Source organism: Phodopus roborovskii, unplaced genomic scaffold (assembly GCF_943737965.1).
Source record: "Phodopus roborovskii unplaced genomic scaffold, PHOROB, whole genome shotgun sequence".
NCBI lineage: Eukaryota > Metazoa > Chordata > Mammalia > Rodentia > Cricetidae > Phodopus > Phodopus roborovskii.
The window spans coordinates 290,351-318,039 of record NW_026125811.1 but is presented as its reverse complement, the minus strand read 5'-3'; the positions used below and the strand labels follow the sequence as shown (position 1 = coordinate 318,039).

The 27,689-nt window shown below is 39.0% G+C and overlaps 2 protein-coding genes across 3 annotated transcripts in view; one reads left to right on the top strand and one right to left on the bottom strand.

The window, feature by feature from the left end:
* The window catches only part of Txlng (taxilin gamma), a 48,582-nt gene extending 40,081 nt beyond the window's left edge, over window positions 1–8,501 (top strand). For both annotated transcript variants that reach the window (XM_051178732.1, XM_051178733.1), the window contains exons 6-10: window positions 416–535; window positions 1,364–1,438; window positions 4,251–4,343; window positions 6,854–6,949; window positions 7,959–8,501. In XM_051178732.1, the coding sequence (XP_051034689.1) occupies window positions 416–535; window positions 1,364–1,438; window positions 4,251–4,343; window positions 6,854–6,949; window positions 7,959–8,297 (723 nt within the window). In that variant the 3' untranslated portion in view covers window positions 8,298–8,501. The remainder of the gene's footprint in view (window positions 1–415; window positions 536–1,363; window positions 1,439–4,250; window positions 4,344–6,853; window positions 6,950–7,958) is intronic.
* Window positions 8,502–11,067: 2,566 nt separating this feature from the next.
* Rbbp7 (RB binding protein 7, chromatin remodeling factor) lies at window positions 11,068–27,469 on the bottom strand. Its single transcript, XM_051178731.1, has 12 exons — window positions 27,163–27,469; window positions 26,190–26,334; window positions 20,711–20,856; window positions 20,038–20,211; window positions 18,799–18,914; window positions 17,849–18,009; window positions 17,112–17,238; window positions 16,916–16,993; window positions 15,797–15,873; window positions 14,829–14,886; window positions 12,250–12,360; window positions 11,068–11,530 (listed from the first exon to the last, which is right to left on the bottom strand). Exons 1-12 carry the CDS (start codon window positions 27,176–27,178, stop codon window positions 11,462–11,464), a joined length of 1,278 nt encoding a protein of 425 aa, XP_051034688.1. The 5' UTR covers window positions 27,179–27,469; the 3' UTR covers window positions 11,068–11,461.
* Window positions 27,470–27,689: the final 220 nt, after the last annotated feature.

Sequence of the window (27,689 nt, the reverse complement as noted above, 5' to 3'; positions counted from 1 at the left end):
ATTTATCAGGACAGAAATTTACCTAGTTGATAAGTTTGCCTTAGCTTGTCTTTGACTCATCATGCTGTCTTTAACTGAGGAAGTTAGCAAAATTTAATGGGTAGAAAAAAATGGGCAGAAAAAACGTGTATGTATGGATTTATTAGTTTGATTTCGTCTTGTTTGACTTTCTTTGTACAAAGCAGAAACAAGGATTGCAAAGTTTGTGGTGTTGGTGCCTAGGTCCAACAGGGCAGTAGTGTTTTTGCAGGTGATGTCAAACACTATTGTAGATATAGGGACAGAGAGACCTAATGTTATTAGCTGTGTGGTATTAATTAGGAAAGCAGGACAAACAGTGCTGTAACATCTTATATTTCCTCCCCATTATGTTCCTCTCTTCATGAAGTGATAGAAGGAATTATTTTTTTCATAGCACATTGATAAAGTATTCAAACACAAGGAATTGCAACAACAGCTTGTGGATGCCAAACTTCAGCAAACGACACAGCTGATAAAAGAAGCTGATGAAAAACATCAGAGAGAGAGAGAGTTTGTAAGTTCTGTTCCTTAAGAAAAAAAGAGAAGGTACTGCCAGTATTTTAACTAAAACATCTAATGTCACCCATGGGGTATGATAGGCTTTTGGCTACTGACTTAGGTTCAGAGATCCACTTGCCTCTATCTCCTGAGTGCTAGGATTGATATGCACCACCACACCTTGCCCTGGGTTTGTTTTTTAACAAATTGGCAATAAGGAAATTATTTTCATTGGTGTAACTTTTTTTGTGAGTTTCTTGAATTGGGGTCTCATAGCCTTGACTGAAGAAGATGATCCTCAGTTCTTACACCACCACACCCAATTCATGAAGTGCTGAGGATTGTGTGCAGTATAAGGCAAGCACTATCAACTGAAGCATCCTCTCCAGTCCCCCACCAGTTTTTTGTTTTGAATATTCAGAAACCTGGTTTCTAATTTCATTGCTTTTCTCCATACCCTTTTTTTACCCAGTGTTATCTTACTACTCAAGGAGTAGCTTTCTTAGCCATGTTTGAAGTAGTTAGCTGTTTTCTGCTAATGTTAGACATGTGATTATTTCTACTTCAAGTATTACCTTAAACCCTGAGATTTTTTTAAAATTGTTTTAGGTCTCCACAGTACCTTTTCCTATTTAAGCAGTACAAGATGTCTTTCTACTTCCATAAGCATTGTTAAGTATAATGATAAAAAGCGAATGTAAATGGCAACTGTTGGAAAGAAGGTATTCCATCTGTAGGGTTGTCATTCTTGCTAAGAGTGAGTAGAAGGATGTGGTATAACAATTGTCATATTCACATTTGTAATTACAATTAGTGCTTTTGCAAGAATGTTTCTGTTTTTTAGTTACTAAAAGAAGCAACAGAATCCAGACACAAATATGAACAAATGAAACAGCAAGAAGTACAACTAAAACAGCAGGTAACTTGATAGTTGGGGAATAGCAGAATTTGCAAGATAATCAGTTCATTGAATCTGCTCTAAGGTGGTTTTGCTGTTTCCAGCAAGAGCTGACCAAGGCTAAGGAAGAAGTCTTCATTTAGGATGATCATCCAAATTTGAGTGTCCCTAGTTTTAGTATTAAAAGACCTGTCTTAGTAGGCTCCCACTCTCAAATGTCAGCCTATCTGGAATTAGTTATCCATTAAAATGGCTCACATTTGTGTTTTCTCTTTCCCACTAAGGGGAGCTGATAAACTTCCAGATTTAAAGAATGTTACAAAATTTCACATACTTTGTAATTTTCTTTCAACTTAGCACCTAAACTATTTTAAAACTGCTTATAACCATAGTTCCACTTGTAGATAGTTCTGTGAAATGCTTTTACCCAAGGCTCTCCCTCATTTTTCATTCCAGACTCTGTAGGTCTTCTGTTACAATGTTTGGAATGAGTAGTGTGTACCATCTCTTTACTGGAGAAGGTACAAGACAGATTTCTGTCTTAATAGGTAGTCTTACCCCCTTTTGGCTTTTAAGTTTATTGCAAGGCTATTTAAAATAAGACTCTAAATACACTAATTCATTAAAGCCTGGCATGAAATTTATAAGCACCTCTTTTGAATACTATTTTTGTGGGATAGGGTAAGACATTTTTACAGTATTGGTTATATTATAACCATCCTTTTATTTCTGAGACAGGGTTTCTCTGTGTAGCTCTGGCTGAAGACCAGGCTGGCCTCAAACTCACAGAGACCCTCCTGCCTCTGCCTCACAAGTGCTGGGATTAAGGGTGTGTGCCACCATCACCTAGCAAAACTAGCCTAATTTAAAGAGTACACGTTTTAACAGGTATTTATCAGAAGTCTGTAGAACTTTGGAACTTTCACCATAGGTTATGATCATGTCAAAGGCTGGTAGGAAATTCAAATCCATTACTTGTCAGTCCTATATATATATATATATACATCCAGTTGTACAAATGAAGAATCAATGTGATAGGTATAAAGTCCAGATATCTACAGATGTTAAGCTGTGTGACCTGTGCCATTTTACTGTTTCATTTGCTGTCACTTCTTTTTCTATTATCTAAACATTACTATCCTTTCCAAGAGATGATCTTATTTGCTGCTTTTACTGTAGCATTTCATAGTAGTTGCCTTGGCCCACTATTTTATGATTTGCCACATAAGTCCAAGTAGTTGCCATCTATGTACTACTGTGGGCCAACACTGAACTCTCAAGAGATAGTCTTCCTTTGGATGTCCTATCTTTAGTTAAAACAGGCTTCATTGAAACTACTGGAGTGTCTAATTGCAAGTGCTGAAAGTGCTCTTTACTCGACTTCAGGCTGTCAGCCTCAGATGCATTGTTAGGGTGGGAACAGAACACCTCCTCCACTAGCTTTTGCTCAATCCTCAGCTTTCTTCTGTAGTTCCTGTTCTTTTCTATACTTTTCTGTAGGTACTGATTGTTGCCTGTTTCCCAGTGATCACTTCTAGCCTGGTGAACTTTCAACCACCCACATTTTGTTAGATGTCTGTAATATCACTGACTACATGTTTTTGTTTTTTTTCTTGGTGTCTAATGACATGTATATATTCCTCTCTTTTCATCCTTCATTTGATTCATTACTGGGGACTGAACTGGGCCTTGAACATGCTAAGCAAGCATTCTATTGCTTAGCTGTATCCCCAAATGCCCCCCTCTACTTTGTAAGATTAAAAATCTTATGTGCTGTGGGTCTGAAGTGCTACTGCTGCTGCCGCATGCTGCTAGCTCAGATGGACCTGATTGAAAAGCTACTTAACTATGCTCCCCTAGAGAAGTGACTGCTTGAGCTTACCCTCCTCTGTTGACTATCATGCTGAATTCAAACTGAGGTGTTGGGGAGGTGGGTGGGGTGCCTGGCTGTGGCCCTGTGCCTGAGTCCCCTCATCCTGGAAGGAACAGTTCAGTAAAGACTTGCAGAACCAGTAGGTCTAACTTTATAAGATCCTCAAAAAACATCTTATATACATGAATGCTTTGCCTGGGTATAGGTACATGCCTGGTGCAGTCAGAAGAGGGAATTGTGGATAGTTGTGAACCTCCATGCAGGCACTGGGAACCAACGGTCCTTTGCAAGAACAGCAAGCACTCTTGTCTTTCCAGTCTGTCCCTCTTATGGAGAAGACTTTTCCTCTGAATTTGTTTCCTTGTAATGACATTAACCATCTTTGAAGGTTCCCTTCTGGAACTTAAAGCTTTTCTTTTCTTTTGACTCTATACTATGTCCTCTCTTCTCTGGAGGCCTTTTCTAAAGTAAGGGGTGGGGTGACTGTTTTATGTATGTATTTTAAATTCATCTTGAATACAAATTCCTTGGAGTTAAAGAAAAAAATGGTTTCTTAGTTTTTGTTCTTTCCTTAATTTATCTCACTATCCCCAACTACTTTTCTGCCTGCATTCAGGAGCTAAGAACTTAACAGAAAAATGGTCTTTTAGTTTTCATGTGTATGTATGGGGGGGTAGGTATTTCAAAGCATTTACAGGTATGTGAAATTTCTGCCATACTCAAGAGTTTTAACTAATGTGATTATAATATAATGTTCCTTCATTTTAATAAATGTGTTAACAGCAGTAAGCTTCCCAAATACTAGATCTCTGTGGGTTAATAGAATTTTAGCCATCTGTCTGCTATCCAGAGTTTGGGTGTTTACTCTTCCATCATTTATAACAAATATCATCATGTGTTTATGAGTTTGAATTGTTTACCTGGAACTCAGAATAACTGACTTTCTATTTTGTTCTGTAGCTTTCTCTTTATATGGATAAGTTTGAAGAATTCCAGACTACTATGGCAAAAAGCAATGAACTTTTTACAACCTTCAGGCAGGAAATGGAAAAGGTATTTGTATATTTTTTTAGTGGACTGAAACATAAAAGGGTATAAGTTCTTTATTGCTGCTTGGAGTGAGTTTATGTTGTTATGATACTGTATTTTATCTATCATTATAAATACGAGGCTATAATATAGTAATTTTATTTATTGTGCCCCCAAATAGTTATGTTTATAATTTTATAATTCTTCCCTAGTTATGATAAATCCTATTTGTTTTTGTTGTTTTTTTGAGCCAGGGTTTCTTTATGTAGCCCTTGTTCTCCTGGAATTTGCTCTGTAGAGCAGGATGGCCTTGAATTCAAGGGATCCACCTGTCTCAGGCTCCCAAGGGCTGGAATTAAAAGCTAACTTCATTAGAAATAGGCCTTTTCAATCACCAAACAAGCTTATTTTTTTCTAATCCTGTCAAAAAATTCCTTTGCTTGCCTGGAGTAAAAAGGTCTAGTAGAGAAGATTGGCATAATTTGAAGGGACATTGATTATCTGATGCTTTACAAGCTTGCCCCACCACACTGTTTTGGGGAGTTTCACTATGATGCCCAGGCTGGTCTTGAACTCTAGGACTCAAGCAACTATCCTGGCCCCAATCCTCAGCCTCGAAGGCCAGATTAACTGGGACTACAGGTACACACCCACCACATCAGGACTATAGTAGACAAATTTTAAAAGTGGTATTACTCCATCCCAGAATGCACTCTTGGTCAGTGTTTCCATTGCATTAGAGCTCTGGTTGCTGTTCTAGAGGCATCTATGTTGGGTGGCTTACAACCATCTGTTGTCTTTCCAGTCTGTCCCTCTTATGGAGAAGACTCTTCCTCCAAGTAATCTGATGCCCTATTCTGCTGTCTGTGGCTATTTTGCTCATGTGCATATACTCCCCCAGAAACATGAATACACACAATTAAAAATAACTCTATGGTTAATCGTGTCTGCCACTCCTCCAGAGAGCTCAGTCCAGTTTCAGAACCCATGTCAAGTCATAAATACCTGTTTAACTCCAGCTCGTGGCAATCCAAAGCCCTCTTCTTGTCTGCATGGGCACCCACAGCCATGTACACATAAAAGATATAAATCTTAAAAAATGTGATTGTAAACAAGTTGTTCTGACTTTGTGTTCCCCCCACTCATTTACTTTGTATGTGTACATACATGTGCAATGGCACATGTGTGGAGGTCAGAGAACTACTTCTGTGAGTAGACTCTCTCCTTACACATGTAGGTTCCAGGGATCAAACAGGTCCATCAGGCTTGGTGGCAAATACCTTCTTACTGGCCTTCTGTCCCTTTAAAGGAAATAAAAAAAGACCCACCAGTTTCAGATAGTGCTTGGCTCATTAAACATGTGCTCAATTACCATGAGCTAAATAGTGCTCAGATTACCACCTTGAAGTATTTTTAGACCTAGTAAGCTGGAGAATTCTATGAGCAGCAGATTTGTTCTGCCTACCAGTCCTTTGAGTTGACAATCCGATCGAGGGGTAACTGTTAGGCACAGTAAGTATTAGCTGAATTCCAGCACATGCTCACTGTTGAAGTGGAACACAGTTCAAGACAGGGATTCCCCAAATTTGCTATCCTGTGGAAGACCCTGTGGGATGGAAAAATACAGATCACTGTGGGTCAGTATTCCATCAGCTCTTTCCATCGCCTTTGTCCTAGTTTGTTAGCCACCAGTAGAAGGTATGGTCTGCTCTGTTGTTTCTCCTAACAGCACCTAGCTCAGTGTCCTGACTTGAATAATAGCTGGTGTGAACAAAGAAATACTGAGAGTGTTAAGAATATGGAACTGATAGGCATAGACAAGTCTCAGTCTCAACTTCTAAAAATTTAGTTGTTGTAGAAGTTTAAGAATGTTATTTTGCACAGGCATATTACATGACTTTAATCCTAAAAATCCAGAGGCACAGGCAAGCAGATCTCTGAATTTGAGGCCAGCCTGGTCATAACAAGTTACATAGTAAGAACCCCCACCCCACCAGAAGAAAAAAGTATTCCTTTGATTCTTTTGGGCCTACCTTATCAAAATCCAAGGTAAAAGTTCTATGAGGTATGAAGATCACTAAAACTTTTATTTCTCACAAAGTATTAAATCCTGTTTCTAGTTCTGAAATGATTGGACCTTATAGTAGCACATCAATTTTTAGTCTTTGAAGGCAAAGAGGACAGCTCAGTGAGGCAAATATAGTGACAGAGAGGGGAGCAATATTAAAGCTTTTTTTGTGATGGACAGCCAGTAGTAAGAAATGGAATTTAAAGGCTGGAGAGATGGCTCAGAAGTTAGGCTTACTTGTTCTTGCAGAGACTAGATGGAGTTCAGTTCCTAGCATCTACAACGGTGGCTCACAACCATTCAAAATTCCAGTTCCAGGACATTGATGCCTTCTTCTCACCTCCTGAGAGCATCAGGCACATATTCTTTGCACATACATACATGCAGTCAAAATAGTCACATATTTACAAAGGAAATTTTAACTGTTAATTTAGCATTTTAAATTTCTAATTATGTCCATTCACAGATGACAAAGAAAATTAAAAAACTGGAGAAGGAAACAATAATATGGCGCACCAAATGGGAAAACAATAATAAAGCACTTCTGCAGATGGCTGAGGAGGTAAGATGGTTTCCTGAGATTAGGATGTGTTGTTATTTATGCATAGAGTATGATAGTTACTGAATAGACTGATGCCTTTCCTGGTATCTGGATAGTGGTGGAGAGCATCTTCTGATAGTGTTTTCTCAAACATTGTAACAATTCCTCCTTTTAAGATACCAGGATTGCTAGAACCCAGCCAGCAGTGCTGACTCTCTAAAGTTTGAGTTAGGTCATGCAACTGCAAGAATCTAAACAGCACTCAGGAGGCAGAGACAGAATTTCTATGAGTTTGAGGTTACATGGTGAGACTTTGTCTTTAGACAGAGACAAAACCAACTGAGAGATGCGATGCCTGATACCTTGAGTCTAGGCCGAGGATAGTCTATTCATTGGACTTGCTAATGTGACTGCCAGCAAACACCCCCAATAGCTTTCTACCTGAAAAAAAAAAAGTGCTTTTTTGGGCATGTCAGAAGGGAAAGTATACTGCTTTCAGTCACTACACATCTTCACAAAATTGAAAATACTGCACAATGGAGTACATGTGTATAAGAATCTTATTCGGCCAGTAGTGATGGCACCTGCCTTTAATCCCAGCACTCAGGAGGCAGAGGCAGGTAGTTCTCTTTCAAGGCCAGCTTGGTCTACAGAACGAGTTTCAGGACAACCAGATCTACAGAGAGAAACCCACTGTTTAACAAAATAAATTGTTCTAAGTAAGCTTAGTTTTTAAAGTCTTTGACAACTATCTTCAATTTCTATAAGTTAACAAGTTAAGAGGACTCCATCTATTTTTTAAGAAATGTAATTTAATTAAGTATATTAAATATTATACCTATACTTAAGATGCATAGGCAGTGGAGGTATACTAATTTCTTCAGAAACCTAACAAACATGTAAATAATAACAGGTAGTTTCCAAATGTGGTTCAGCTCAGTTATTTTGTTTACAAACAGTGCCGGATTTGTATTTAATGAGGTTATAGAACTGTCAACTGGTTTTGTTTTTCATTTTAAAAAAACAACAGAAAACTGTCCGTGATAAAGAGTACAAGGCCTTTCAAATAAAACTGGAACGGTTAGAGAAGCTGTGCAGGGCTCTGCAGACAGAGAGAAATGAGCTCAACGAGAAGGTGGAAGTCCTGAAAGAACAAGTCTCTATCAAAGCAGCAGATGGGGACTTGGTGTCACCTGCGATGCAACCCTGTGCTGCCCGGGATTCGTTCAAGGAGATGAACACTTCAAGAAGAGCCCTGGGAATGCACTTGGATGCTAGGGCCAAGGCCAAGTCAGTGAGTGAGAGAAGAAGTGCTGCACAAAAGCCCTCATCTTCAGGTTCTGCGCAAGGCATTGAGTCAGTTGACTAGGGTGAAATGTGATCACTGTATTGAGAGATATATTTTGTGTATAACTTCCTCTGTTAGTAGTAACTATTGGTTTTGTGGTGAAAATTTTCTTACTTTTTCTACCATATCTGTATTTTCTTAGAACTACTGGACTTATGTGGTACAGGAGGCTGCTTAGCAGTTTGAAATAGTTTTAATCTATAAATTTCCTTCAACTATGTTGCACATCTGCCTCATTTCCCCCCTTTGTTGGAGTGCATGTCCTCTCTCTTCCTGCTACTTGCACCTAATTTTCCTAATTAAAATATTGCCAAGACAGGGCCATTAGAGAAACTATGCTTTCATGATGGTTCCTTGATGTGAAAACAATTTCAATTTAAGCATCTTGGCCTATTAATGTTAGTCAAAGGAAAATACCTAGGTGATTACCTTTGCTTAACAGCCTATTTAAATAAAGGGGAATTGGGTGGGTGGGTGGGGCAGGTCAGTCAGAAACAAGCTTAGCATTTTTCATTCAAATTAGCTTCTCTTGATTTACTTGACAAATTGAGATGACCACATAACCTTGAAGTTCTGGCAGAACATATATAGAAAAGTTATTTGTAAACAAAATAGACAAAGTATTGGATGAATGGACTTAATGTTTCTGTGACTAAAAAGTCACACTGTGCTGGTTTTTGGATAGAAATGTACCACATGTGAAATTAATTTCAACTACCTGATGATCACCGTAGTGGATGGTGGTAGTTTATTTTCCCACTCTTTGAAAACTGCTCTTCTTTGCAGTACTTTGTGAGTTTAGGACAAGAATAAATTAATATGGAGCTTATATTACCCCCTACATTTTTGCTATATTAAAGTTGGTTGTTCATATGCTCTAAGATTTTCTACCAGGGGCTATGGTAAGCACTTGCCCATCATGCAAGAGGCCCTGGGTTTACAAGTTCCATCAAAGGATGAGTTATTTTGTTTCCTGAAAGAAAATTTAAAATTACAAATCAGCCCTAACTGAACATAATTTCCAAAGTAAAAACACTGGAACCAGCATTTTTATCTTGGAAAGACTTGGCAAATTGTTTACACATAGTCTATGCTTTCTGGTCCATTTCTCCTTTCTTTGATGCCCTCAGTTAAAACAAAACAAACCAGTATTATTAACATTTCTACACTTTAAATTGGGGAATTTCAAAACTAAGCAACATAACATGTTCTTTTTGTTTTCTGTGTTGAATGTGGTTCAGCCATGCAGATTACTAGGTCTTTATTATCTCAGTATAATTTGCATGGAAATGCTTTATAAAGTAATGTTTAAAAGGTTCAAGTAAAACACCACATTCTACTTACTGAGCAAACTCCAGATTGACACTTGTTAAATTGCTTACTGGATTGAATAAACTCCATTTCTCTTTGCTCAAAGTTTTATTTGTACACTCCTGTGACGTTCTAAACCAGGTTCAAACAGTTGAAAATTTACCAAAAGATAGAAAACAAAAAATCCCTGGAGTATTGTATATTTCTAAACTTTCTTGGTCATGTTAAATCAAGGGGTCAGACAGTGGAGGAAAAGAAATTCATAAAGTAGATTGTAAGTAATCTTATTACTGTCAAAGTGTGTCAGAAACAAAAAAAAAAAAAACAGTACCTTCCAATAGCATCTTATAAATATTCTCCCACCTTCAGCTACTAGAAATACTGGGTCATTTCTTGTGAAAGTGTATCAGAAATATAATCTACTTTGAAATTATTACTAATGATCACATTTTGTAAGTCTGCTGGATACACAGCTCTTAACATTTTATTAAGCCATGTGTGTAGCCTGCCACATTGTTTGTGGTGCTTGTCCTGTGTGGAAGATTGTAAATCTTGGAGCTGTTGCATATTTCCAAGGGCTTTATAAAGCAATGTGATTAACAGTCTTGGCCTGCTGCTTTTGGCTTGTATGCATTTTTAGCTAGTTGTTTGGAGGATAGGGATTCTGTCTGGGATGCATTCAGAATCTTTCCTCCCATTACCCTGTGAATAAAAACAAATGGGACCTCAGAGAAGGATACCCTCCCCTAAAGTGATCACCTCACCAGCCCAGTGTTGTGGCTTTGTAGCACATCCTATATTCTAGAACACTGTAATGCTACTAGGCTGGCCAAGAAAAGGTTTAAATGTTGAATTTTCATTTACTGCATTTGGTGCACTACTGTGCAATCTTGATGTATATTTATAGTGGCAGTAGACCCCAAAATGTAGCGACAACTTGGGTCTTGGATATCAGGCCATTTCATCCTCAGACTTGTAGAAGTACATTTCCTGGTCTTGAGACCAGTATTTTTTAGTTATGTATGCAACTGCCTTTATTACACACCTGGTTATCACAATTCAATTCTCAGGTGTTGCAGAAAAATCTACCTCTTTCAGACTGTAGATGGAAATAACTGTGAAAAATGATGCAGATTATCTTCTAGTTTGTGCTAAACACACTGCTTTATTTTTACAGCCCACGTCTTTCATGAGGATATGAATTGTTAAGAGGCAGTCTTGTTTTGCTTTTCAAAGACATTTTGTAGAGATTTTTCACTAACGTGAATCTGATTTTATCTACTCGATTCTGTATAGATTAAGTAAATATGTATGATGAATTTAACAGCTTCTGTGTATTCTTTTGTTGCCCGTGTGGCCTTAATTGCATACAAATCCAAAGGAACAATTTAACCTACTGCCAAGGGAGAAAGGAGATATGTATGGGAGCATCATGCACACACATCCACCCCTTCCCAGCTTCTAAAAGAACAAAACAAACTTTATTTTAAAACTTTATTTCTGCAAAGCCAATCAAGAAGTGTTGGAAGGAAAAAGTGTAAAAGTTATTCTTGCATATTGGGGACTTAAGCAAGCACTTAAAAGTTTGAGAAAAAGAGGACTTAAAACAGTTGAATCAAAGGCAATACCCAGCAACATGTATTTTAAAACAATAATGATGTCCTTTCTTAAGCAACATTCCTTTTTTTTTTTCCTCTAATAGCTACAATATGATACAGTACGCAACAGCTCACTTGAAAGTGCTAGAATCAGAGGGTAAAGAATGCCATAAGCCATCCCACTTACATTTCCTACTATACAATGCCGTTTTGGCGCTTGATAAATCAAGCATTCATGTAGCAATACATTCAATAGAAACACCTCGTACTTTGGGTTTAAGATCCTTGTCCCTCCAGTTCCGATGTCGTGACATCTGACTCTTCATCATTGTAAATATTTTCAGCCTGGAGATAACCAAATAAATTCACAGGTAAAAACAGAACTTATATCTGTGAATATATAGATTAAAATTTACTGTCAATTTGTTTCAGTGGCCAGTACCCTTTAAATTACTTGCCACTATGCAGTTCCCTAGACATACTTAGTCACCCACACTATTTTAGTCACTGTTCAGGAATGGTATCTTCTGAAAACATTTTAAGCATCACTTAAAGGAAGCAATGGTTAACTCAGAACCTTAGAAATGACAAATATTTAGTGTTCCTCATTAAAGAACTGATAACATTTTCCTACCACATTCTTCTCGTGTGACAGCACTGATACCAGAGACCAGAACAATGCCAAGACTCCAGCTGACAAAACAATGACAAATGTCAAGCAGATGTTGTGCGTGTTTTTATGTGAATGTGTGGATAAAACGGCATTGAGCTACCTTGCTAGGTTGTTAAAAAGGAAACGGTTTAAATCTTTTTTTTTTTAATTATTACTGTTGCGTATACCAGTATGCATGTGTGGAGGTCAGAAGACAAGTGTGTGGAGTTGGTTCTCTCCTACTGCCATATGGTTTGTGAAGGTTTTATCTGCTGAGCCATTTTGCAGGCTTAGAAAAGGTTTCTTTAAACTGTTTCCCATCCTACAGCTTTAATAGTCACATAAATTTTGATTATACTCTATCACCAGTGAAACTGTTTTAGAAGAGTTATGAAAAAATACTTCAACTCACCATCTGCCATATCTGCATGATGTTATCTTCAGACACTGAGCAGATGACCCAAGGCTCATTGGGGTTCCAACTGAAGTCTGAAATCTTGGCAGTGTGTCCTCCATGAATAAACTTTAAAAAAAAAAAAACCAGAAGTCTTGGTTTCATATACTTTCCCATTTTAAAACTTTTAAGTCTTTAAAATTCCAGAAAAATAACTAGAATACTACAATGAACACCTGTACATTCTACATAGACTCAAATATTTTGTTAATATGTTCTATCCACACATGTGCCTGTTGGCCAGTTACTACTTTCTTATCGGCTAGCTCTGTCTTAAGTATTAACCCATTTGTGTTAATCTATGTATTTCCATGTGGTCTTCTTACCGGGAGCCGGCCGCTGCATACAGCTCTCTCCAGACTCTCCATCTTTGCCCCTCCACTACTTCCTATTTCCTCCTTGTCTCCTAGTCCCTCCTATCTTCCTTTCCAATTGGCCAACAGTGCTTTATTATTAACCAGTATGAGAAACATATACAGAATGACATCTCCCATCATGTGCCCATACATTCAAATGGCTAAATCAAGTCATTGGTATCTTAAGTAACAGGTTGGACATTTCATCCCTAAGTTCTCTGGCCTCTGCCCATATTAAGAACATTTCCCTGTAACTATGCCACCACTTCCAAGCTGAGTAATGATGAATAGTAATCAAGCATTTCCAACGTGTCTGGTCATGTACTCTTTCATGGGCCTCAACAAGAAACTCTCCTGATTCTTTTCTAGCCCTCTTTCACAGTAGCCATTCTTCCTCTCCTTCATGTTCTTAAGGCAAATATAGTCAGTTTGGATTTAAAAAAATACTGAGACTTTTAAGATCCAGAATGTAGCATAGTTCAGTGAACTTTCCCAAGAAATGCTAAAAGGGTTATTTTCTACAAGAGACTACCTCATAAAGAAGGCATTGTGCCAGTCCAGGCAGTAATGGCACACACCTTTAATCCAATGACTCAGGAGGCAGAGGCAGGTGGATTTATATGAGTGAGACCAGCCTGGTCTACAGAGCAAGTTCCAGGACCGCCAAGGCTACACAGAGAAAACTATGCCTCAACAAAACAGGCCATCGTGCCTAATATACTTATTAGGACTTAGTGGAACTGATTGGAAGAACAAAAGTTTGATTTTTATCTAAAATGCCCTAAACCATTTTATCAGTTAAAAATTGAGACGTTACCTCAGCACTTGAGACTGTTCCAAAAAAGGAAAAGGGAGACTAACTTCCCCATAAATAAAATGGCATGGTAAACAGCTTTACATATGAACAAATCTTGTCCCTTACCCAAAACAGGCTCTTGCTCTGTAGCCCAGGTTTAAACCTATGACCCTCTCCCTTAGCTTTTACCTGTTGAACCACTTTGTCTAGCTACTAATTTATTACTCTTATTTTTTTTACTTTATATAACCAAGTCCATTTAAATGAAAACAAACATTTATAGACACTAATTTATTACTCTTAAGCAGCAAGAGTGCTATTTGACTTCAAGCTTTCTTTGACATTTTAGAAATATTTCAGTGTATGTGTATGTACATGTGAGCAAGTGCAGTGCCCGTGGAAGCCAGATGTGTCAGATGTCTCTGGAGCCGGAGTTATTTATAGACCATTGTGAGCCACCTGGCATGGGCACTGGACTGAACTCTGGTCCTCTATCAAGGGCAGTAGGTTGGCTTATTTTTTTAAATTCTATTATTATTTGTCTGTTTGTTTTTCCAGATAGGATTTGCCAGTGAAACAGTCCTGGTTATCCTAGAAAAAGATCAGGCTGGCCTCAAAGTTAAAAAGATACACCTACCTCTGCCTCCTGAGTGCTGGGATTAAAAGGCGTGTGCTGCTACCACCAGGCCAAGCACCAGGTTATTTTTAACTGCTGAACTATTTCACTAGGACTATAAAATTACTCCAAATTTCTAATATAAAACTGGCTATAGACTAAGGCCTTTCTGAAAAACCATGAAGGCTGTGCTTCACAAACAATACTTTAGAAAAAGTCACCCACAATAAAAAAATTTAGATGCCACCATCTGGTTATGGTAGCAACTTATTAAGAAATTTTACTGCCACTGCCCATCCCCGTCAGAGTAACATACAGACACATACATACTATCCCCTATGTCCTCAAAACTAATGACCTCCTTTCCTGCTTGAGCATCATGGGCTGCAGGATTATGCTTTAAACAGCAATGGCAATGAATGCCACACATACTGGTCTATCTAAAGCTCCTACCATCCTTTTGCTTATTTCTGCCTGAAGCTACTGGCCACAGGAGCCAAAGGGGCTGGGGATCTTATACAAAGAAGTTAGTAAATCTCAAAGATTTTCAGATACTACATTCCAGGAGGTCGTTATCCTCATTTAAATATTTCCAGAAACCTTCCAGAGCTCTATTTACTATTTTTGATATGTCAGAACCTAGTCACAATAACATCCTAGACTTCCTTTTTAAAATCACAGGCAAGCTAAAATTGAAACTCTGACCTATTCCTGAGATAGAATATGAGAAATAATCCAGTGACCATACGATATTTGATCTAATGCATACCAGGAGTTCTGGAGGCCCATCTTCTGCATCTTCTGCTGACTGCTCTTCTCCAATTTTACTATTAAGAAAGAGCAGAAAGCTTTCATTACTGAAGTTTTCCATGACATTTAATCCTAAAATACACATATCTATATTGTAAAGGTATTTATGAGAATCACTTAGGACAGTGGTTCTTAACCGGGGAGGAGGTTGGACGACCCTAAGACCATCAGAAAACAGGTATTTACATTACGACTCACACATCAGCAAAATGAGTTATGAAGTAGAAAAGAAAATAGTTTTATGGTTGGGGCCATCACAACATGAGGGAACTGTATTAAAGGGTTGCAGCATAGGAAGGTTGAGAACCACTAACTTAGGAGGATTTATTTTTTTTCTATTATCATAATGTGGATTGTTTATTTCCTTGAAATGGGTGGGAGCTACTCATAACTAAAGCTGATAAAGAAATATTGCTCATAATAAACATTAGCTCAAAATTCCTTCAATATTTTAACTGTAGATTTGATAGGTTCCAAAGCTACACAGAGAAACCCTGAAGTATACATGAACTAATGTGCAGCCTCTATAATCTCCAGCACATCAGATCTGTCTAAAGATATTAACAGCTTTTAGCTATACATTGTATAAGCCAAGAAATGTTATGTTATATTACAGAACAAAAACTCTTAGGTAGTTAAAAAGTCTCTTGAAGTTAGATAGATTAGCAAATTGCTTTCCTGGTTTAAGAGTGCTATTATGGGGCTGGAGAGATAGCTCACAGGTTAAGAGCAACTGACTGCTCTTCCAAAGGTCCTGAGTTTGATTCCCAGCAACCAAATGGTGGCTCACAACCATCTGTAATGAGGTCTGGTTCCCTCTTCCAGCATATAGGCATACATTCAGGCAGACACTGTATAAATAATAAATATTTTTTCAAAAAAGTTACATTATGTAATCTGTCAGATTAGCACCAGATCCTAAATTACCTTAAATCCCACACATTCAGGCGGCGATCAGTACCACTTGAAGCCAGAATAGTTTCATTATGTGGAGACCAGTGAACCTAGCAATAGATATTAAAAAAAAATATTTCAAGAGTTCTCTGTTCCTTTGTAGCTGTCATTCTAAACTACATTTCCCCACCTCATATTGTGTATCCATTTCTCAACCCAGAGATCTTACTGTTCAAGTCTTTTTGACCACTAGCCTACCACCTTGATGCTACTAAATCCAATGCTTTAAGATTACTCTACCATTTAGTTACACTCAAGTCCTTAAATCTCTCTTAGATGGCCCAACCCCCAGGCTGCACTGAGGAAAGTCAAATTCTCTAGTACGGAAGAACTCAGGCAAGAACCCCAGGAAACTTTCAGGCCCATAATCATCCATGAACTGAAACCTTTAAAACTATCCAGTCTATCCTAACTTATTATCTCTATTATAAAACCATGTTTAAGGCATTTTTTTTAAACTAGTGGATCCACCACAGTAGCACTCTTAACTAAAGAATTCATGAAAAATAAATATATTTCAAACGGATTCTGTTTTTGGAAGAACTTTTCTTCTAATTCTGGACTAGGGGCTTCTCAAAATCAATGGCAGCAACAAAAGTCCATTACCCAGATAGCTTTACATACTATAACCAAAAGGAACTATAAAATTAATGTTCAATACCCTACAAAAATAAAACGAAAACTTGCCAATTGCTGGTGGCACACATACTTTTAACCCCAGCACTAGGGAGGCAGTCAGTTGAATCTCTGAGTTAAGTCAGTCTGATCTATAGAATGATTTCCAGGCCAGCCAGGGCTACAGAGAAACCATATCTCAGGAATAGGAAAAACTAAAACCATCACTCCCTTGCATAAAGTCACTAAAGCCTGACATATAAAGAAATCAGAAAACTGACCTGTCAAGACAGTGTAAAAGTGCTTACCACAAAAAACTGAAAGTTTGAGTTGAGTTCAGATACCAGATCACATGGTAGTATAAAACTGATTCTCTGAAGGCATCCTATGACCTCCCTCTACATGCTTATGCCCATACAAATAAATGCACATAATTATAAATAAAAATTTTACATATATCTCAAAACTATCACATACCTGAAAAATTTCATCCTTATGCGATTCAAAGGTATGAAGTTTTAGTTTTAGATTGCGCAAGTCCCATAAAGCAACAGTCTAGAGAGAAGAAACCAGAAGAAAATGATTTCTATACTTGATGTATGACCTTTAAAATGCCTACTAAAGTACAAAAGGGCTTGGTAAACACTAAAAAGGCCGGGAGGGGGGGTGTAACCTTATCTGCAGAGCCAGTTGCTAGAATGAACTCGCTGTAGGGATTGAATGAGAGGCAGTTGACCTCAGCAGTGTGTGCATCCACCAAATGGCTTGGCTTAGAAGTGGTATTGGATCTGGTGTCCCATCTGAAATATGAAAGGAAAAAAAAAAGGCAAGGCATACAGCACAGTTCCTACAGCTACCAAATACTTGACTCAGGAGAGGCTTTTCTTTCTGCACAAGCTCTGATGTGCTCACTCATTCACAAATACACGAACCACACATAGCTGGCAATTTAGGTTTCTTACTACTAAATGACTTATTTTAAACCTCCAGATAACAACTGTGGCTATTATTTCTAAGTCCTCCTTATTGGATTTCTAATCTTAATTACCTACTATTTTAGGTATACACAAAATAGACTAGAGAATAATGTAATACTTTTTTAACCTGTAATTAGCCTTGTCAAATTTCAGTATATTGTTCTCCTTGTCTCAGTTGTACAGTAGTTACTTATGAAACATGAAGTATCCTTTAACTTCAAAGCAGCTCCATGGCCACACCCTAATAGGAACACTCCTCCCTGATCTCTCTAAATCAGTTACTTTGGGTCTCAAATTTAAAATTTATCACTATTCAAGCTATTTCCCATTTTTAGATCATGACATAACTTTCAAGAAATGATTCAATCAGTCTACAATTCACTACTAGTCATCCAGATCACCATTCAAGGTTTCACAGAACCTTCCATCTTACATCATAAGTTTCTGATCATCAGCAACAGATCCAAACAAGGACTCATGCAGCAGATGCCAGGCCACATCCTCTACAACAGCTGAGTGGCCAGTAAAGATTGCTTTAGCATCCACAATTTTGCCTTCCTTTGGTCCTGCATTTATATCCCACAGGCAGACAGTCTAAAGGAGAAGGAAAGAGAACCAACGCTATGAAAATGCCAGATTTAAAAGTTATCATCTTATTTAGGAACATATTATCTCCCTAAAATCAAACAGACAATTGCTACTGTGGTGTATTGTCAACCAGAACTAAATGGTAAGATCCTGTTGCTGAATAAAACATGTCCTGTGGTTACAGGATAGAAATCTAGCTGGAACCGAGCAAGAAGCTTTTACTACTTGCTGGCTAGCCCTCCTGGTGCCAGGATAACAAGGTCATTAACAATCTCTTAATCCTGCACACCAACACAAGATGTGAACTCTGGTGTTATAGTAGCAAGACTGTTACAGAACCGACTACTACTTGTATGTAAAAGGCCCATTCCACAGGAGGTAACTATTGTACTGTAAACTTGTCAAAGCCCATGGTTAGGAGGTCATATGTCAGTGTCTTAGCTACAACAGTTGTTAGCAGAAGGGAAGGAAGGAGTAACTGCTTAACATCTATGGAGTCTCATTTTGGGACACCTAAAATAGTCTGAAATTAATAGCAATGGATATACAAGTTTTGAACAAAACAAAACCTTCTCTTAAATGTAACCCTCCAATCTTTAAAAGAGCTATGTAATATCATAAAACTCTAAAATTAGAGTAGTCTGTAATCATTGTTTTAAAACCTACAAAAATGTTAACACAACAATCTATGGCATTATCTTAGAAATTTATACAGAGATCCTTTAGCCTACATCTGTCTATGACACTTCCACTATTAATATAAGATACAACAGATTAAGAATATCATATTCTTACATGATCATCAGATGCACTCAGGAGATGTCCACTCAAATTAGAATTCCAGGAAAGACCATATCCTTCCTTTTGGTGGCCTCTTAATCTAAGATCAGGATTACATTCCCCACTTGGATCTAAGAGAAAACATATTAACCACAAAGTTATACCTTTATCAAACTTGGTAAGAGTCAAGTAAGTTTCAGACTTCTTCATCGAGTAAGCTACAACAGCAATTCTCCAAGAATAAGGACTACATCTAACCCATGACTGCTTTGACTGGGTTTGGAGAACTTAATTATTATCACCAATATAGAAATGTTGAATGGGGCTGCGAATACACGAATTTATGGGATAGCTAATTTTCATTATCTCACCCCAAGGCAATTTTTAGAAATATAGTTAACAAAGCAGATCTGGTCCCTGGGGTAGCCTGAAACCATAAATGACCCTTGGCTAACCTCTCAGAATGTGACATGCTCAAACCAGTGAAGGCATGCTGTAGCAACTTGTTTTAGGACTGTTTATCAAGGATTCATCTAACTTGACTCTTGAAGCTGTTGGTTTTCATTACCATGAATGTTCATGGAGTCAGTGACAAGATTTCCATTAGAAACTCCAGACACTGTGACTCAAACAGGATTCTCTGGGCAGTCACTTAGCACATATTCCTGTGGTTTTCTGTTATAGAAAAGGCACGTCCTGTTTGACCCCAGAAAGGAAGTTCTCAGAAGCCTGTGTATGTCCCCTCTGGAGACTTACCTGCTGCCTATCTACCTTACTGATGTCTTTTTTCTTCTGCTTTTGCTCTGGATCCTTTGCTGTAATAAACCACACCTACAAGTAATCTCCTGTTAGGTTCTTCTGGCAAATTACCAAACTTGAAGGTGGTTATAGGAGCCCCCAATTTATAAAACTTTAAATATTATACAGTATACTACTACTTTGGTGATTTTAAAAATGTTTGTGTGTAAGTTTTTGCTCTGCAGGTATGTCAGTGTCCCACAAACATATGTGGTGCCCAGAGGGCGAAAGGTGTTGTTGGAGCCTCTAGAACTAGAGTTACAGAGAACCATGAGCTGCCATGTGGGTGCTGGAAATTAAACCCAGATCCTCTGGAAGAGCAACCAGAGTTCCTAACTGCTGCTAAGCCATCCCTTCAGCCTCCACAGTGTAGTACTTGAAATGATTTTAAAATTTCCTCATTTCAAGTAAAAATGATGTTTATATAATTAACAGCCTAGCTTTATTATTTCATACCTGGTTTAGCAGGGTGTTTTGTATAGTCAAAAACCAATACATCAGAAGATGGTGTTTTTGTGGCAATGATGTGAGGATTCTGTGGCATGTAACGAGCACGGTTTACTTCTCCTTCATGATTAATTTTAATTTCACATTCAATTTTTCCTGTTACGGAACCAAAGCCACCAAATTCTAAAGTGAGGAGACATAAGCAAAACATGCACTCAGGATTAAAACTCACAAGTCATTTAATTCAATCAACCCAAAAGATTTTAGCCTGACAGAATAGAACACACATTAAGGAGAAAAAAATATCCAAAACACAGGCTACCTGTCGTATGAAATTTATTCTCAAAGCCTGTTTACATTAGATTATTATCTACCTCACATATATAGCTCTACCTTGATATAAAAATTTTTAAAAACTAGCCTTTCAATTAAGATGTGATTATTCACAAAAATCTCACCTTCTGTACTGTTGCATAGTTTTTTTTCTCATTCTTAATTACTGAGTAATACTTCAAAACACACCAATGTGTTTAACCAATTTCCTATGATCCTAATTTTTCAATCCTGTAAATGTTATTACAAAACCTCACATGCATGCTGGGTGAATATAATTCTTTTAAGTTACATTGCTATAGCTTAGCTTTTGGCTAAAGCTAACAGTATAAAATTTTAATATACCCACCTCCCTTGTCACTGTCACAATGGGAAGCATCAAACTGTGCGTCATCATTTGGAATATGAACTCGAGCAACCACCAGATGATTCTGCTCGTCAGATGTATGAGTGCCCAGCACTAGCCAATGAAGGGCATAATCTTTTCCTTCTGGTCTGTTTAGGAGAAAAAAAAAAGTCACACCAATCCTATAGGAATTTTTCAGTCACTAACAAATTCAGTTTCCCTCAAAATACATTTAAAAATTCTTTAGCAAATATACACTGAGCACCAACTACAAACTTGCTTCCCAACTTACTATTCCCCCATACTTTCAAATATATGAAAACATTCTTTATGAATAGGGTTTTTCTCCCCCTCCCCCAAAAAGTTATCATCGTGAATGCTATCTTTCCTAGAGCATCATTCTAAGGACAGTAGATCAACTCACCAAACACACCAACATCATCTATCTACATAGTAGTCCATCATTGATCCTAAATACATATATTCTAACTTCCTACTCAAATTATACCTTCAGGCCCCTATACCCATTTTAATATAGCCGACATTAATACACTAGATATTTCTGTTTTTCCAGTAAGAGGCAATGAGATAGAATGGAGTAAGTAAAATGTTAAATCAGGAAAAATGGGCTTATGTCCTGGTTCAAACTAAAAAAACTAGCTATATGTAATTGTTTAAAACACAAACTCCCTCTGGTCTCACTTCCTTCACCTAAAAAATAGCTTAATCGCAAATGGTATGATATAAAACCATTGGTGTTTATGATGCCTATGCAATGGACATTCTCAATGTAACTGTTTTGTTACCTTGTTTTATAGAAACTCACCTTCAAGTTAAAAACTTACCGGTGCCTCTTGGTGCCTGGATCCAAACAGTGATGTTTGTATTGCTATTTTTAAATAAAGCTTTCCCATTTGTCTTATCTAGAAAAGCAATTTTCAACTATGTTCCATGGACCCGCAGAGAAGTAGGGCTATAAGCCCCAACATCTGACAAGTTAGGTTATTTATCTGTTTGTTCCTAAATTTCAAGGATATCAGTGATTTAATAACAAAAAAAGTTTTGGAGGTTGTATCTACGTATGTTATTTAGTAATAGCTTACAAAATTGAGTTCTGTCAAGTCAGAATAGGTAGTCACAACTAAGTAAAATAGCAACTTTGGAGGGTATGTATTAGTTGATCCATGCATAGTAACCCAAAAATATGATATGGTGGGTTGGAGAGATGGTTCAGAAATTAAGAGAACTGGCTGTTCTTCCAGAGGTCCTGAGTTCAATTCCCAGCAACCACTTAGTGGCTCACAACCATCTGTGTGAGATCTGCTTCCCTCTGCTGGTGTGCAGGTAGAACATTGTATACATAACAAAAAAGTATTTAAAAAAATAAGATATGGCTTAGGGTGGTGGCAGGCATATACACACTTATTTTTACTTAGCATAAATAACTTAGATAATTAAGCCTCTAGTTGGGTGGTATAATCTCAACTATTCAGGTTGCTGAGGCAGGAAGATTATAAGCTAAGACCTACAGGACCATGTAATGAGTTCAAGGCCTGTGTGTACAATTAAGAGACCCTGGCTCAAAACAAAGGTGTTAGGGATATAGCTTGGCAGTACAGCATTCAACTCCCATGCATGAATCCCTCCCTGGGTTCAATCTCTAGTGTTGGATTATTGGGACCCTAACATAATGTACTTTAGGAAGACAAATTAAAAACTATAGAGAAATGACTTAAAAGTGAAAGTGATCTTAAATTATCTCCTAAGGGACTTATTATGGAGAAAAAAAGTGACTATTTTAGAGGGGTTAAGGAAGAAAATGAGCCCCAGTGATGATACACACCTTTAATCCCAGCACTCAGGAGGCAGAGGCAAGTGGATCTCTAGGAGTTCGAGGCCAGCCTGGTCTACAGAGTACATGCCAGGATAGGCTCCAAAGCTACAAAGAGAAACCCTGTCTTAAAAATAACCAAAAAAAAGGGGGGGGGATGAAGACCAGTAAATTTAATAAAAGCAGGACGATAGACAGTGTTAGTTTATCATAGGACCTTTCTATGAAGCTAAACTGGGGGGAATCTTAAAATTTTCTCTTGAACCCTGTCTCAGAACAAATTTTTTTCTCTTGAATCAAATTAAAATATTCCAGTTTCATAGGACTTGATTATTACATAGATTTTACTGCTCTACAAATGAGGTTCAGGTCAGCCAGAGCTATACGGTGAGATAGACCTTGTCTATAGTTTACTCTCCTACAATACTGTTTTCAGCAGCACTGTTGTAGCAGCAAGATTGGAAACAACCTAAATATCCATCCACAAGGAAACAATGACATAAACTGTATTCATAAAAAGCTGTGGGCTAGCCTTATAAAGAATGGGTATGTGTTAGCATAGTAAGTCTCCAATGTATTTGTTGGTTTTTTGAGAGAGGGTTTATATAGACCAGGCTGTCCTCAAACTCAGATATCTTCCTGTATCTACCTCCCAAGTACTGGGATTAAAATTGTGCACTACCATGACTGGCTTTCTAATACATTCCTAATAAGAAGTTAAATCAACAACTTGCTACCATAAAAAATAAATCCCAGAAACTGAAAGGTGTGTATCATTCTTGGCCACATAGTGAATTTGAGGCCCATCTCCAAAAATAAATAAATAAATTAAAATAAATAAAACGAAGCCAGGTCTTGCTATCCTACCTATTCACAAGCTGAGGCAGGAGGATTCCATGTTCAAGGCCACCCCAGCCACCAAGACTTTATTTCAAAATGAAAATCATGTGCATGTTTTTAAAAAAAGTCTAGGGATAATGCTTGGTGGTAGAGTACTTGACTAGTAATCATGAGGCCCTAGATTCAATTTTCAAGACCACCCCCCCCAAAAAGGACATGTACTTCTATATTCTATACAGATAGGCAAGAAACTGAAAACAGCTGCCTCTACTAGGGGAGGGGGAATTGCGAGTATGTGACACTTTTCACACTATATAATTATATACTGATTGCTACTGAAGAAAATTTTTAATGAAGTACAGGGATATAATTCAGTGGCAAAGTGTTTTGCCTTGAATGTTGCGGGGTTCACTCCCCAGCTTATAAACACTTTTTAAAAAGCTGAATCAAATAATCATTAGAAAGCATGTTGAATATAGGCAGAAGGACACATGAGGTAGAGTGGATAGAAACAGGCGGATTTTTTTGGAGTTCGAGGTCACCCTGGTCCACAAATCAAGTTACAGGACAACCTGGGCTACATAGTGTGACCCTGTCTTTAAAATAAATTAAAAACAGGATGAGGCAGGAGAATCAACATCAGTCATCATTTAAACCTCTACACAAGATAGTTAACATGCAAGGCCATTATTTAATTCCCCACAAAGTATGTAAGCTGGTACTACTAACCAGTTATCTGTAGATAAGACAACTAAGGGAGACTGAGTCTAAACAACAAAGCTAATCAGCAGAGGCTAGATTCAAACCCAGTTCTCTGACCTTAAAGTCCCCATTCTTTTCCATTATGCTGTAGTTAAGTTTAAAAGGGGTTAAAAAGAAAGCTGTATACTGTTACTAATTCCTAAGTCCTCATTAACAGGAAGACCCCCCCCAAAAAAGACAAATGCAACCAAACTGCAAAAAATACTTAATACTTTTGTCTATAGTCTCATGATTTTTTGTTTTTTTTTTTTATTATTTTCAGCATTTATTTTATTTTAAGCATATAAATATTTTGACTGCGTATGTGTGGTCATCACATGCATGTCTCAGGCCTGCATTAAGTCAGAAAAGGGTATCAGATCTCCTGGAACCAGAATTACAGAAGGTTAGGAGCCACCAGGCAGGTGCTGGGAATCAAACCCAGGTATTAAGAATAGCCAGTGCTCTTACCCACCTCTCTGGCACTTCTTTTTTTTTTTTTTCATGAAACAGAGTCTTACAATGTACCTCAGGCAGGCCTAGAACTCAGAATTACAGCCATGTGCCACTACACCCAGATCAATCTACTTTTTGTACTATTATTCATTTATTTATTGTGTGTGTGCATGTGAACATCAGAGAACAATTTGTGTGTGTGTGCAGAGAACATCAGAGTCAATTCTATTTACCACGTGGGTTCTGGAAACTGAATGAAGGTCCTCAGGCTTGAGGCAAGTACTTTTACCATGCTGAGCCACTTTGTCGGCCCTCAGTCCATTTTAGAACCTGATCAAAAACAACTCAGCCACAGAGCACATGCCTACCATACTAAGGACCTGGGTTTGACTCACCCACAGTGCCAGGGGAAAAAATATTAATGCCTTGGGGAAAAAATATTAATGCCTATAAGCCCCCATTTATTTATGTAATCATTCAGAACTCCTCCCACATCTATACATTTTCATTTCTTTAAAATAAAATTTTAGTATTTAAAAAAAAACTTTTCAAATTAAAAAAAAAAATTACAGATTTTTGAGACATTAAGTCCCCATCTGTTAAGGCATGGCATGGGACCTAGCCATTACAAGTAGCTTCACTTAAAAATGGATTCCTTTTACAACTGGTCAAAAAAGCTTCCTTGTTATCAGTTTTGCTTAATCCTAATCATGGACTCACAACAAACACACACACACACACACACACACACACACACACCCACCCACACACCCACACCCCAATATACTTTTAAGGTATGTGGCCATATTCCTACTGGAAAAGGTTCATGCCTAGATAAGCAAGGTAGTCTAATGCAGGCGGTGCCTTGATTCTGGAGCCAACCGGTTTGGGTTGGTTGAGCCCTGGTTTGTAAGCCAGGCAATCACCAGTAGTATGTGTCTGAGCATAGTGCTTGTCAGCCCTTTTCCTCATTGGAAAATCCAGAATGACAAAATGCTATGAGGCCTAAACTCCTCAGATGTGTCAGGTCCTACTCTAAGAGGTCAGTAAATATCAGCAATTTTGCCAGAGAAATTTTACAAATAATTGAGACAGGCACTTAACAAGAATCTCAACCTAAATCCCACACTGAAAAACAAATGGCAGCTTTCCTTTGGCCAACTATTACCAAATTTGTTTCTCTTTTACTATATACTTTAAGCATCACATAAATGTTGTTTCAATTACCAAAAACCCATGAAGCCATAATAGCTTTTATCATTTATTATTTATTTTATTATTTATTATAATATTTTCTATCAAGTATGGAAATAATGTATTCGTCTGGAGTCCCAGCTGATGGTGGTCTAATATAGCCCATGGAATGCCAAAATATTCAGTATTTCCTATAAAAACCAATTAGTCCCACAAGATTCTTCTCTTCCTTCAATACCAGACTTCCACGACAGAAATATTCTCAGAAATCTTAAGTTTTAAACATAAAGACCCCTTGCCACCTCACCCACGGATTAAATATATTTATGTTGTGTGTGTAAAATAGCAAAAGAGAAAAACCCTAGAAAAATTTAAACAGCACTTAATCTACGCAAAATAAAAGTTGCCAGAATCCCTTACTTAGTCACTTCAGGAAGCCACTGAACCGTAAGACTGGGCCACTGAAGAGCATGGGTCATAACCAGGTCATACAGAAACGGTGTATTCTTCTTCCAGATTTTATATTCTTCGTTGATGACACGCTCCTCCACCGTATCTTCAAACACTGGAATTTGGAGAAAGCCCACAATTAAGTGGCTGAGAAGGATTGAAGTCAAAATGTGGATACGGATACTGGAGGTCACCTCGAAATGGCCACACCTTATCTATTCTTCCCTTTTACCTATTATGTGCACACGAACTGCTCTTCCAGAAAGTGAAGAGAATGCTAACACCAGGAAGCTCCCCCCTCCACTTTCCAGATCAGTATCGTGTGCATTTAACGATGGGGGGGGTCATCAATTACATTAACATCGTGATTTTTCAGCCTTTTACTGTGGTTCGCACCTGCTCTAAGATGATCCCTACTGTAAAGGGGCGCCATGACCCTTACTCGAATAGACTAATCCACGTGTAGCAGAACCCCACAGGCCTGCTTCCTTCATCCCCGCTTCAGGAGGCCCCAGCTCCCACCATGCCAGCTTCGGCAGCCATAGTCCGGCGGGCTCCAGAACCTCCCCACCCCCTCTTCCAGCACGGACAAGGGCCGCGACCCCGAGACGGACGACGAACATGCGCACGAAAGGATCCGCGGCCTTCCTGCGACCGCCTGCGCCCCGAGCCAAGGGCGCGGGAGCCAGCTAGGCCGCCACGGAGGGGTGGGTGGGGGAGGGGGCCTACCCCTAGGCCCCGCGCCCGGCTCCGGAAGTGCTCGCAGCCTGCGAGCAGGCCCCGTCCCGCGCAGGCCCCCTCCAGGCGCGCGCCCAGCCTGGCGTCCAGCCCCGCCCCCTGCTCCTCACGCCAATTCGCGCCTTTCACCGGCGCGTGCCGCGGCCTCCCGCTCCCGCCGCCCCCCGCAGCCCCGGCGCGCGCCGCCCCGCAGGGCCCTCCTTACTCTCTTTACTCGCCATCTTGCGTCGGGTCGTTCGCCCCCCTTTGCCGCCTCGGACTTCTCTCGCTAGCCAAGAGCGGCCCGATTGCAGGCGCTCCTGCCTTTTCCAAGCACGTCACACACGCGTAGCTCGGATAGCCTGAGCGTGGCCTGGCCGCCTGGGTGCTCCCCCCAGACGCCGCGTCCTCCTCTCCTGCCTCCTCCCCGCTCGCGGGTAACGAGGTCTGAGACGCTCTGCTCTCTCTCCAAACTTGGAACGAGACTTTTCAACCCGCGCCTTTCAGCCCGCCCAGGCAGCTGAGCGCAGGCGCATCCGCCCTGGGAAACCGGAGAGGCGGTGGAGAGGCGGGCCTGGGAGCCAACGGCTCCGCTCCCTTGACCAATCAGCGTGCCGCGGGCGGGCTTTACGCGTCTTCGGAGGCGGGCTTCTCGCGAGTGGGTGGGACGTTCCGCGGCAGGAAGTTACTGAGACGCAGGCGCGAGGCGTCGCTCTGTGCTCCCAGGCCTGGCCGCGGGGGCGGATGGGGCCG

Coding starts and splice junctions, on each gene's coding strand:
- Rbbp7 (XM_051178731.1), bottom strand. Junction 18,010..18,798: donor TGAGTGCATCTGATGATCAT/GTAAGAATATGA, acceptor CTTCTCCTTTAG/ACTGTCTGCCTGTGGGATAT. Junction 14,887..15,796: donor CTGAATGTGTGGGATTTAAG/GTAATTTAGGAT, acceptor CTTTCTTAATAG/TAAAATTGGAGAAGAGCAGT.